This window comes from Papio anubis, chromosome 9 (genome assembly GCF_008728515.1).
Source record: "Papio anubis isolate 15944 chromosome 9, Panubis1.0, whole genome shotgun sequence".
NCBI lineage: Eukaryota > Metazoa > Chordata > Mammalia > Primates > Cercopithecidae > Papio > Papio anubis.
In genome coordinates, this window is record NC_044984.1 from 66,640,245 (window position 1) to 66,652,573 (window position 12,329).

The 12,329-nt window shown below is 39.6% G+C and overlaps 1 protein-coding gene across 4 annotated transcripts in view; it reads left to right on the top strand.

Annotated features, from left to right (window-relative positions):
• The first annotated feature begins 90 nt into the window (after positions 1-90).
• The window catches only part of TRHDE (thyrotropin releasing hormone degrading enzyme), a 417,014-nt gene continuing 404,775 nt past the window's right edge, over positions 91-12,329 (top strand). For 3 of the 4 annotated variants that reach the window (XM_009181217.3, XM_017946008.2, XM_017946009.3), the window contains exon 1: positions 91-1,111. In XM_009181217.3, the coding sequence (XP_009179481.3) occupies positions 201-1,111 (911 nt within the window). In that variant the 5' untranslated portion in view covers positions 91-200. The remainder of the gene's footprint in view (positions 1,112-12,329) is intronic. The other variant, XM_003906790.4, reaches the window with a different exon arrangement.

Here is a 12,329-nt window from a genome sequence, read left to right on the forward strand (position 1 = left end):
GGAGTGAGGCGGGGCTGATGGGGGTCGCGAAAGCTGCCGTCGCTTGTGGCCAGAACCCGTCTTAAAAGAACCCGGGCCAGCATCCCCAGTCGCGCGCCCTCGGCCCGCGTGCGCTCTCGGATGCCTGCTCTGGGGGTGGCCCGCGCGGCCCGCCCGCGGGGGGTGCCGGAGGGGGCGGGGGAGGAGGAGGAGGCGGTGTGATGGCCCTGGACGGCGAGCTGGGGGAGCAAGAGGAGGAGAAGAAAAAGAAGAAGAAGAAAAAGAAGAGGAAGAAGAAGAAGGAGAAGGAGGAGGAGGGGGCCGAGAAGAGCAGCTCACCCTTCGCGCCCAGAATGGGGGAAGACGACGCCGCGCTTCGGGCTGGCGGCAGGGGGCTCTCCGACCCGTGGGCAGACTCAGTGGGAGTGCGACCCCGCACCACGGAGCGCCACATCGCGGTACACAAGCGGCTTGTGCTAGCCTTCGCCGTGTCCCTCGTGGCACTGCTCGCGGTCACCATGCTTGCCGTGCTGCTCAGCCTGCGCTTCGACGAGTGCGGGGCGAGTGCCACGCCAGGCGCCGAAGGTGGCCCCGCAGGCTTTCCGGAGCGCGGCGCCAACGGGAGCCTCCCCGGATCGGCCCGGCGCAACCACCACGCGGGCGGGGACTCCTTGCAGCCTGAGGCTAGTGGGGTGGCCAGTCCGGGGACCCCGTCGGCCCAGCAGCCGTCGGAGGAGGAGCGGGAGCCGTGGCAGCCGTGGACGCAGCTGCGCCTGTCGGGCCACCTGAAGCCGCTGCACTACAATCTGATGCTCACCGCCTTCATGGAGAACTTCACCTTCTCCGGGGAGGTCAACGTGGAGATCGCGTGCCGGAACGCCACCCGCTACGTAGTGCTGCACGCTTCCCGAGTGGCGGTGGAGAAAGTGCAGCTGGCTGAGGACAGGGCGTTTGGGGCTGTCCCTGTGGCCGGTTTTTTCCTCTACCCGCAAACCCAGGTCTTAGTGGTGGTGCTGAATAGGACACTGGACGCGCAGAGGAATTACAATCTGAAGATTATCTACAACGCGCTCATCGAGAATGAGCTCCTGGGCTTCTTCCGCAGCTCCTATGTGCTCCACGGGGAGAGAAGGTATGGAGGGAGGCGGTGCCCCGCGCCGCCCCACCCCGCCGCGCGTCTCGAACCTCTGGGCGGCCTGCGACCCCGGGGACCCAGCTGGCTTCCAATACTCGGGAAGCCAGGGGTGGGGGAAGGAAACGAAAGCGGGGTAGGGCAGTCGGAACCCCGGGGTCTCCCAGATGCCTTGGGGTCTCACTGCAGCCAACTCCGCAAACTGACTCGCCGGTGCCAAAAGATGAATGCCGCCCCGTCCTCTAGTGAGGACCTCTCCTCTTCCTGTCAAAGTTCCTTAGCCATTGAAATGCAGGGCCCTTTTTTCTGAAGGATAACTGATAATCTGAGCGATGCCAGAGTGACATGAAAAGCTTGCCAAGTTACTGTCGAGGGAAAATACCTGGCGCTGAAGGCCAAGACAACAGCGCATCCAGGTTAGCTTGTCAAGGCAGGTCAGGGACACACCGTTCTCCACCCCCGCCCTCACATGCCCATCTCCCCTGCCTATTAGTAGTCCCCTGCCAGGTGCAGAGCAGAGGATGGGCTTTGGCTGAGTAAACTTTCCCCAAACTTCAAGTTGAGTTTCGGAGTGAAAATAGTGGTTTTCAGAGATAGGCTGAGAGGACCGGGACGGGGGTGGAGGTTGCCAAGGTCAGAGCCAGCTATAAGTGGCCTCGCAGGCGCTGCCAGCTTTGTGCTGAGGCAGGGCGACTCAAGTTGTTTGTTCATGAGTTGCTGCCTCTGGAGATGATTCCAGTGGTCAAGGGTGGGAAAGCTAGTAGTCAGTTTCAAATGCCTTGTTACTATCTTTGGCGCGTTTCACATTTGGATACTTTGGTATTTTTATAAAAAAAAAAAAATTCTGAAAGTCCGTGGAGCTTTTCACCACTTGTGTAGAGCTCAGACTTCATAATCCAATAGAACCGAGTTCCAATCTCTGCTGTTCGTCCAACTGTGGTGAAGGTTTGAAGAAGGTAATTAACCTTTTCCTTTTCTAGTGCTTATTGCACACCCATGTACTCAATCCGACAAGAACCCTATGAGGTAGACGCTATTATCAGCATTCCCTATTTTACGGGCGGGGAAATGGAGGCACAGGTGGGTCACATAGCTTGACCAAGATCACCAAGAGTGAGCAAAGTACGGATTTAGACCTAGGGAGTTTGGCTCTTGAGCCTAGACTTTTAATTCTAACTTGGGGATACCAATAATAATATTCTGCTTGTAGGATTGGTGTAGACGTCTGTGAGTGAATGCATTACAAAGTACTTACCGCTGTGCCTGGCACATAGAGTATCCACCATAAATGCTAGCTCTCATGAGTGTCTTGTGGCAGTAAGCTCTCAGGTATATTGTTGAATGAATAAGTGATTCTTGTTCTTTGCTCTAACTCCCTCATTGCTAAAATAACTTCGATTAATTAAATGACTATAGGGCAGATGAACAACCAAAGTGAGCTTAAAAATTAAACCAAGAACTTTAGAAGAGGAGGCAGGTTGCAGATCAGTAATGAGGCAGAGCCTCTTCTTTTCTCAGGTGATTCTCACAACAGCAGAAAATGGGCTCAGAGAAGTCCAGGGCCCTGGAGGTGAGCAGGCTTGTCAGTGGAGAGCTAGGACTTGAACTTTGGTTCTCTAATCCCTGGACCAGACACAGCTTATGGTGTTTGGAAACTCTCAGAAGAAGTTATTGTGTAAGAGGCTGGGGAAATTGCAATGTGTTGTGAAACTAAACAAAAGTTTTATTATTTATAGAGTTCTATGAAGTAACCTCCCATAAATAAAATGCCCAATGCTTTAGTAGTTGTATGATAGTTAAAACCTCCTGTAAGTGAATGTATAAATTATTCACTGTCTTACTCCTGACATCAGATATGGATAATTTAAACCCCCTTCTACCACTTCCTCTGACACGTTCTAAATAATACAGATTAAAAATATTTTTTAAACCCAGAATTATATCAAATTTGGGGGAAAGGCATAGAAAACAAATTTGCATACTATGTTTAGGAACAAGCTTGTTATGTCAAAATGTCAATAGTGGGAGTTGCATATCATTACTGACACATCTTGCTGTGGTGAAATGAATGCTTTCGACAAATCCCGTTTTTTGAGCCATGCCAAAATATGTTTGGCAGAACTGAGCTTGTTTTGGTCAATGCTTTCAAATTAACAGGACTCTTAAAAAGACCAGATGTTTCTGCTTGACCCGTAACTGATTTCTTGTAACCCTAGTGCATATTTATATTCAAACTCTATCCTGCAGTTTTCCTCAAAGAAGTAAATAACTTGGTTGGAAGTTTAACCTAGTTCACATATAGTTAAACTCATCATCCCAATAGAAAAGCAGAACACAGTGTTTTGAAAATCCCAGGACTGTTTTATTTCTATACAGCATCTTAGAGGAAGTCTTTGTTCCTCATTTTTTTTCCATTCCTCATTATTATTACTAGAGTAAATCTCATAATTTCTTGGATGTTTCTACTGGAGTTGATAAAGCAAAAGAAATAAATCTAATAAACCATTTCATAGTTATATAAACTTTCTATTTATTAAACTTTTTTTGTTACTATAGCCACTTGAAGCATTTTTAAACAGACCCTTATCAGCATCTCAGCTAGGGTTGGACTTTGGTGATGATTTTGTCCACAAAATGCAATGTAAATTGGCATTCTGAAACCCACTTTCAAGTAGGACACAGATGTGAACACTGAATTTTCATTTGATTAATGATTAAAAATTTTGGTCTTTAGTTAGATATAATTTTACCAATTTAATTATAGGATAATTTCTGTGATAAAAACAAATATTTAATCTGATAAAGGAAGTCATATTGAGCAAGTTGAAATGCTTAAAAGAGCAATACTACAATACAGTTCACTTCTCAGCCTATGTGGAAACACTAACTCATTAAAATCCTATCAGTCTGATTCTTCAACTTGCTTCTCAGAGGCCTGAGCAAAATAATTTTGGCGACAGCAGGGAAATTAGATTCCACTGTGTGCTATATACCTTGGACCTCTGGAAGGTTTTATCTCCTGCTGGGTGTCGTAGGTAGCCTGGCTTTGTACAACTGGGAAGACTTGCTTTTCCTGATTTCCATACTGTACTGTACAAAGACAAGCTCCCCCCGTGAAGCCGAAGGTTTCCCAAGTTGAGACAAATTCTCTACCCTTGGTTCCTACACTTGTTGAATATTGAAAATAAATTCTCTTAAAATCAACATGTTTACACACCAGGAAGTAAATTAGGCAGAATACATACTCACTTTTTCATCAACTAGGTGTGCAGCAGGCAGATAAAAATGGGCATGTATTTATGCTGTAGTCTTCGACAGGAGAGTATGCTTGCTTAGAATTAGGTAAAATGTTCATTTACCTGAAATAATTGCCACTTTTGGGTAGCCAGATGGTGGGCACACCCATGTTCAAAGTAGGGTACCTTAATTTAGATCCAGATGGTTGGATTGAAAGGGAAATATAGCCAAGATAAAGAACATTTTATTCACTTTCAAAAGGGAGGCTGTTTTTTTTTGACGAACTTTGATAGGGTCTATAACATGCCAAAGTGAGACGACGTTAAAAATAGGAGGTCCTTTTCTATAAAGGATTGTTTAGAGAGAAACGATAGTCTCCAAGTAAAATGGGAAAATAATAGTGACAGTTCTTAAAGAGAATTGGGACCATCTTTTTGCAAAAATCTTGGGGAGAGAATGGAGGATTTTATCTCTGGGTAGGCATTTGCTCTACTGTGGTATTTCTGTGATCCGATGCCTTGTAATCTTCTGGGAATGAATTAATACTCATGGTATTTAATACAAACAAGACATTCACTACATTATTTTTAGATTGAAAGCAGCTTCATTTCTCCCATTCACTCTGGTAAGAAGATAGCTTAACATGAGCAAGTAGGAGTATATCGCTTTTTGTCCCTCTATAGAGGACTGTGAACTGAAAAAATCTTTGAGAACCATTTGTTTCTGTAAAAACTTTTTTCTATGATTCCTTAATGGACTTAGCTCATTGTTTTTGTGTCAGGCTCACATAACCATATGGCAAAACTCAGTTCAGTGCTGGATTTTGAACACAATTCAAAATGCTACCAGTAAATTATATCTAGACAATGTTTACTAAAAAAAAGCTCTGACCATTTAATAATGACTCACTCAGGGAGAAAATTTATGCAATTGGTGTTTGTCTTGCTGTGTTTCCTGTAGTGTCATTCGATTTCATCACCCTGGATAGTAATTAAATGTACAGTTTTTTTCAAATTATTTTAATTGACATAAAATTGTATGTATTTATCATGTATAACCTAATGTTTTGAAGTATGCATACATTTGGAACAAATTAGTTAATTAACAAATGCATCACCTCATATAGCTGTTTTTGTGGTGAGAATATTTAACATCTACTCTCAGCAGTTTTCAAGAATATAATATATTGTCATTAATTATAGTCATCTTGCTTTACAGCAAATCCCTTGAACTTATTCCTCTTATCTAAGTAATTATATATCCTTTGACCAGCAACTCCTCAACTCCATTCTTCCCCTAACCTCTTAGTATCTGGTAAACATCATTCTACTCTCTAACTCAATGAGGTCAACTTTTTTAGATTCCACATATGAATAAGATCACGCGATATTTGTCTTTTTGTGCCTCGCTTATTCACTTACATGAAGTCTTCCAGTTCCTCAGTGTTGTCTCAAATGGCAGGATTTCCTTCTGTTTGTCTGAATAGTATTTCCTTAGTGTATGAATACATTTTCTTTATACATTCATTCATTGATGAACTCTTAGGTTCCTTCTGTATATTGGCTACTGTGAAGAATGCTGCAATAAACATGTTGCAGATATCTCCTCAACATGATGATTTCTTTTTCTTTGGATATGTAATCCCCCAGTAGTGGGATTGCCAGATTATGTGGTAGTTCTGTTTTTAATTTTTTGATGAACCGCCATATTGTTTTCCATAATGGCTATACTAATTTACAGTGTACTCATTTTCACCAACAGTGTACAAGGGTTCTTTTTGCTCCACATCCTTGCTAACAGTTGTTATCTTTTGTCTATTTGATAATAACCATTCTTACAGGTGTGAGTTGACATCTCACTGTGGTTGCATTTCCCTGATGATAAGTGATGTTGAACATTTTTTCATATACTGATTGGCCATTTGTATGTCTTATTTTGAGAAATTTTCATTCAGGTCTTTTGCCCACTTAAAAAAATCAGGTTTTGTTTTTTCTTGCTATTGAATTGTTTGATTTCATTATATATTTTGGTCATTAATCACTTATCAGATGTACAGATTGTAAATATTTTCTCCCATTGTATAGGTTGTTATTTTACCCTATTGTTTATTTCCTTTGCTGTGCAGAAACATTTTAGTTTGATGCAATCCCATTTGTCTATTTTTTGCTTTTGTTGCCTGTGCAGTTGCCTTTGTTTTTATTTATTCAGTGCAACTCCAAACTGAGCCTATCTGCTTTGGATCCCTTTCAAATAAAGATGGACCTGATGCTGGCCTTCCCAGTATTTGTTTGGTTTGCACAACGTGTTTGTTTCTTTAAACTGATTGTTGCCATTGTGTATGTAGATGGGCTTGAGCAAATAATGCAGGACGATATTTTAGGTGTGCTTGAAGATGGTGACATTTGGTCAATATTATTTACAAAAATAGGACTTACCTCTTTAAGTATGACTTCAAGGAGTGATACAAAAACAGTGAAGAAGAAATGATTTACCTTTAAGGCATAAATGTTTTACAGTCTGTAGGGAGGGCATCCCTCCTTCACCCCCATGCTCATCCTCCCATCCCCAGCAATCATAATCTTCATCATCACCATCACCATCATCATCATTTCTCAATTCTTTGCTTGTTCTTTACTTCCTTCCAGATTTACATTACTGGCCAGCTTCCACCAGGGTTTTTCAAAGTTCATGCCATCCTACTTTCTACTGCAGGAGACTGTATACTTTCTCCCACAGATAGAATTTTAGTAGGCAGAATTTTGGAAAATTCAAATGTGAAAAATACTTCCTGCTTTTTCCAGTTTCCTGGACAACCTGAAATGATGCACAAACAGGCACAGCTGTATGGTGGTGGTGGCACTGTGAAGGTAGAATAAGATTGGCAATGTTGCGTGGAGCTGAATAAGGGTGAAGAACCCAGGCTCACCCTTCCTGCCTTCTTTGCCTGCAAGCTTCTGAATGCCTGAGTGGGCCTGACATTTATAGAACTCTGGCCCCAGTTGTACAGGGACAGGGAGAATTAATTCCTCCCAGTGCACACCTATGTGTGTGCTGCAGGATGAAGTTTTGTTTTAATCATTCGCGTCTTTCCTCATGACTACACAACTAAAAAATGAAAAATCAGAGGATAGACAAAGAAAGCAGTTTAAAAACTATGGTTGTTGGTTACTTTTTACGTCTTTAAAAAATAAATTATTTTTAAAAATCTTCTATCTTTTAAAAAATAGTCCACTTTTGTTGTGTTGCTGGATGGAAGTGTGTGTGTGTGTGTGTGTGTGTGTGTGTGTGTTTAGTGTGTTCATTCTCTTCCTCCTATGCATGGACTGTGGAACCAGACTGCTTGGCCTCATGTCCTGACTCTGCGACTTATTAGCTTTAAGACCTTGGCCAGGTTTCCTAATTGCTGTGTGTCTAGTGTCCTCCTCTGGAAAGTGGAAATAGTGATACTCTATTGTACAGGGTGGTTGTGATGATTACATCGGTAATAAAGCACTTAGAACAGTGTCTGATAATTAGTAAGCACATCTGTGGTTATTAAATATAATTTTACTATTTCATGGCTGGAGATCTGCTACTTGGGCTAGTACCGGGTTGTGTAGGACCAACATTCTTGCTTTGGGGTTTCCCCTTGCTGGCAAAACAGTGGGGAAATGGTCACCGTGGACATTCCTTTGACTGCTGTTTGTTTTTACCACCTAAGCAGAGTTCAAAAGACAGGGAATGGGAAAAGAAGGTGGGTAGGAAGAAGAAGAGCCTTGTCACCAGAAAAAAGAGAAGGAAATAAAGGTTGTGGTATTTCAGCCGGAGAACCTCCTAGCTTGGATCAAATACTGGGAGATAGAGAGGGTTGAGGGAGCAGAAAGACTGAGGGAAACGAGAAACACACAAGTCTCTGATTACAGCAGTACTCTCTATTAGCAGTGAGAATAGCAGGAACCAGAGACTGAAGGGTCAGAAGGGTACCAGTACAGCAAGAAGAAAAGCCCTAAGTACCAAGGGAAAGGCATCTCAATCATTAGATATTGTTCCTAAGACTTTATGTGAGTTTTGACAACAGCAGTACTTTATAATACTTATGTAATGTTTTGCCTCTTTCCAATAGAAAAACATGAATCTCAGACACTAATTTTATTTATTTTTATGAAAACCTAATATTATGACCTGGGAAAGTCATTTTAATGCATTCATAATACCCTTCAACAATGATGATCAAGTACACAGTACTTATTTTTGGTAAGCGTATTTAGTACATAAATGGTGAAACAATTATGAATATTATGCTCTGTTTTTATAACACGATTATTCACATATGCACCACTTCCTACATACATATTGCTGGCATTATTGCCTTATGTTTTTAGTTTACTCCAATGGTTATTTTAAAAAAAAATAGACTACACACTTGCTTATAGTATTGAATATTCAGCAGGAGTACTTCTCTTCTGAAATAGCAGAGGTTTAATGACTCATTGAAGTGCATAAAAACACACAGTCTAAACAACAACCCATTTTGGCTTAAAGAATTTTGTCATAGAGTAACAATTTGCATTTTGGATTAACAATTTTAAATGGGACACGTGTGACTTCCATGACCTTGTAACAGTCCGCTTACTGCAATCAGTTGAATAGTAACTAGATGTTCCATTGAAACTTTCCTTTAGGTCTTGGAAGTTTTTATTGCCAATCTTAAACTACTGCTTTATTAGAGAAATTGCAGTTACTATAGAAGTAGGTTCAAAATCATTTTCCTCTGTGTTATGCATAGATGTGGTCAAAAAGAAAACCTTTCAAATCACCCATGCTGTTTGTGAGGTTCTCTTGGTTTTGGTGGATTCCACAGTGAAATGCTGTGAATCAATCTGAATACTAACAGTGTTATGCAAATGTTTGTTTCCTCTGCATGTCTTACCTTTATGAAAAGGCAAACTGAAAAATAATGGAGCAGAAATTGTTTTGTATCACATACTGTAATTTGTTGGCAATATCAACCAACATTAATGCATTACTTCTGCTGAATGTTATCATAATGACTTGATACATGTAGCTTGCCTAGTGAACTTCCGCAGAAATAAAAAGAAATCAATTCTCTATATCCTTCAGAGGCAACACGGAGCTTTAAGCCTTCCTTCTTAGCTCAACCAAAATGTCAAATAGACAAGTTGTTAAGAAAATCAAATAATTTATTTTAGATAGAAGAGAATTAAAATACATGTATGTTATTCACATTTTTTCCAGTTATGCTAAAATGACATTCTAGGAATCACACTCCCAGAATGTCACTTTTGAAAGTGGAATTTTTTATGGTAATAGACAGATTCATTAAAAGATAAAAATGATTTTGTTTAAGAAAGGAGGAGAATAACAGACAACAAAATACTTATCCCCATTACCTTCTGCCTTTTGCTGTTTTGTTTACTTTTTGCTGCATTTACATATATTTTTCATGTCCACACTATATATTGAAATATTTCTATTTTTAATTAATTTTTTATATTTCTTATACTTGGTATTCTGCTTACCACCTCAAACTCACCACAAATTCACTCCAAACTTGTTATTTTTTTCTCAAAATCACCATTGTTGTGGGCCTCTTTGATGTTTTTAATGACCGTAAGCAGAAGAGAAGTCTCACTTCCACCAATTGAAGGCAACCACAAAATATATGAAGTGAAGACACAATTATATTTTTGAAATTCTGCAGGCATTGTTGCCTGTTAAGGGCACCGACCTGAAACTGGCTCTCTTTGTTAGAAAAAAGAGTATCAAGGTTGAAAAAGATGTTACAGATAGACTTGAAATACTGAGATCTGATGTAACCAGAATTTGCAAGACAGCAGACAGGGCACAAACTTTTTTTTTTTTTAATTTATTTATTATTATACTTTAAGTTGTAGGGTACATGTGCATAACGTGCAGGTTTGTTACATATGTATACTTGTGCCATGTTGCAGGGCACAAACTTAATATGTGAGTGAAAACTTTATTGAAGGCTTATTTCTGTGCTACCTATAGTCAGCTCACTCATTTCTACATCCAACTCTGACGTTTAAACTTCCACCCAGGTTTTCAGACCAATTATTATGCTTTCTTCTTCATAAAACCTTCTTTGAGTACTTTAAGCTAGTGGTTTTCAGCTGGGACAATTTCTTCCTACAGTGGACATCTGCAATGTCCAGAGACACTTTTGCCCATCTCAACTGGGGAGAGATGATACTGGCATCTAGTGGTAGAGGCTAGGGATACTGCTAAAGGCACAGGACAGTCCCCGCAACAAATAATTATCTGCCTAAAATGTCTGTAGTGCCAACATCGAGAAACTCTGCTTTAGGAGAATGTAATTTCTTCATACATTTTTCCCTTTGTCATGGCTTTGTTTGTATAATACCTGTCCAGGTATATGTTTAATTTATTTTATTAGCATAGAAACTCTTTGCAGGAAGGAACCATATATATTTGTCTTTTTCTTCCCAGTATCGAACACTCAAAAATAAATGATTAAAAGGAGCAAATGCATTATAGAACTTGTAGTAAAAAGCTGTTTAGTGGTAGAGTAATTTAACATCTTTAAATAACCAATCACATTTGGGGAATATTTTACTTCTGATTTTTGTTCAGTTGTAGGATCTCAAGCTTGGAAAACACCTTAAATGTAGTCTAGTCCAACTGCTCTTCTTTACCAAAGGACTTCTTTTGATTTTCTAAATACTGAATTGAAATTCAGTTGCAATCATCCTCAGGTGCCAGACTGTGAAATTGGTATTTCTTCATTTAGACATTATCAGAACACATGGTGGCCCTCTGTGCATGGGTATATACTGTGTATGTGAATTCATTAAGAATAGTAATTGCAGAAGAGGCCACTAGGTGATCTGTATCGTTCTTTTCAACCCGGAGGATCAGTGATGTAAATTGCTTCCTTCCCTAACATGCTTACTTACTTGGTAAGGCAAAAAGAGACTGCACTGTGTTTTTTCTCTGCACAAATATTTGTTTAATCAAATTATCCTTAGCCCAGAGGTATTTACATCTTTTACACCTAATCAATTCTTACCCACTAATTACTTAATATCAAAGACATCTTTGATTTTCACTTAAAGGCCAATTCATTCTAATTACAACCTCTCTGTTGAACTCTTGTAGAACTCTTCCCCTAGTATTATTAGTTGTCCTTTAATTTTCCATGAGAAAATATTATACACATATATATATATATATTTCATGGAAAAATATATTTTTCAATTAGACTGCAAAGGCCTTAAATATGAAAATGGTTATATCTTTAAAAAAATTATACCAAGTACCTAATACAGGGTGAGTATCCCCACTCCAAAACTTCAAAATCTAAAATGTTACAAAACCCAAAACTTTTTGAGTGCTAACATGGTGCTCAAAGGAAATGTTTATTGGAATATTTTTTTATTAGGATTTTTGGGTTAGGGATTCTCAGCGGTAGTATATAATGCAAATATTCCAAAATCTAAAAAAATCCAAATTCTGAAACGCTTTTGGTCCAAAGCATTTCAGATAAGAGATACTCAACCTGTATAGCATAAAGCTCACACATAGCAGACAATATTCCTTCAGTGATTGAATTGGAGTACTCAGATATTTCAAAGTTAAAAGGAAGTAACTTTGACTCATATATAAAATCCCATGGGCATCTTTTAAGTAGCCTCAGTGAGAAATATTAAGCTCAGTGGACATTTTAATTAATAAGCTGAAAGATAAGATTCACGAGCATTATGTAAGATAAAAGTATATGAAGACAAAATCATAAATGGGTGCATTTTAACTAAAAGTACTGACAATTCATTAAGCAGAAAGTGTATTACTAATCAGTAAAAAATAGTAAGAAAAATATTACCATGATACTGGCAAATTGGGAAAGAAGAATCTTTGTTACTTACAGCTGAATTAAGATGTTTATAATTATAGCTAAAAATTAATTTTACCGTTTTGAAATGTAATTCAGAAAATGTGA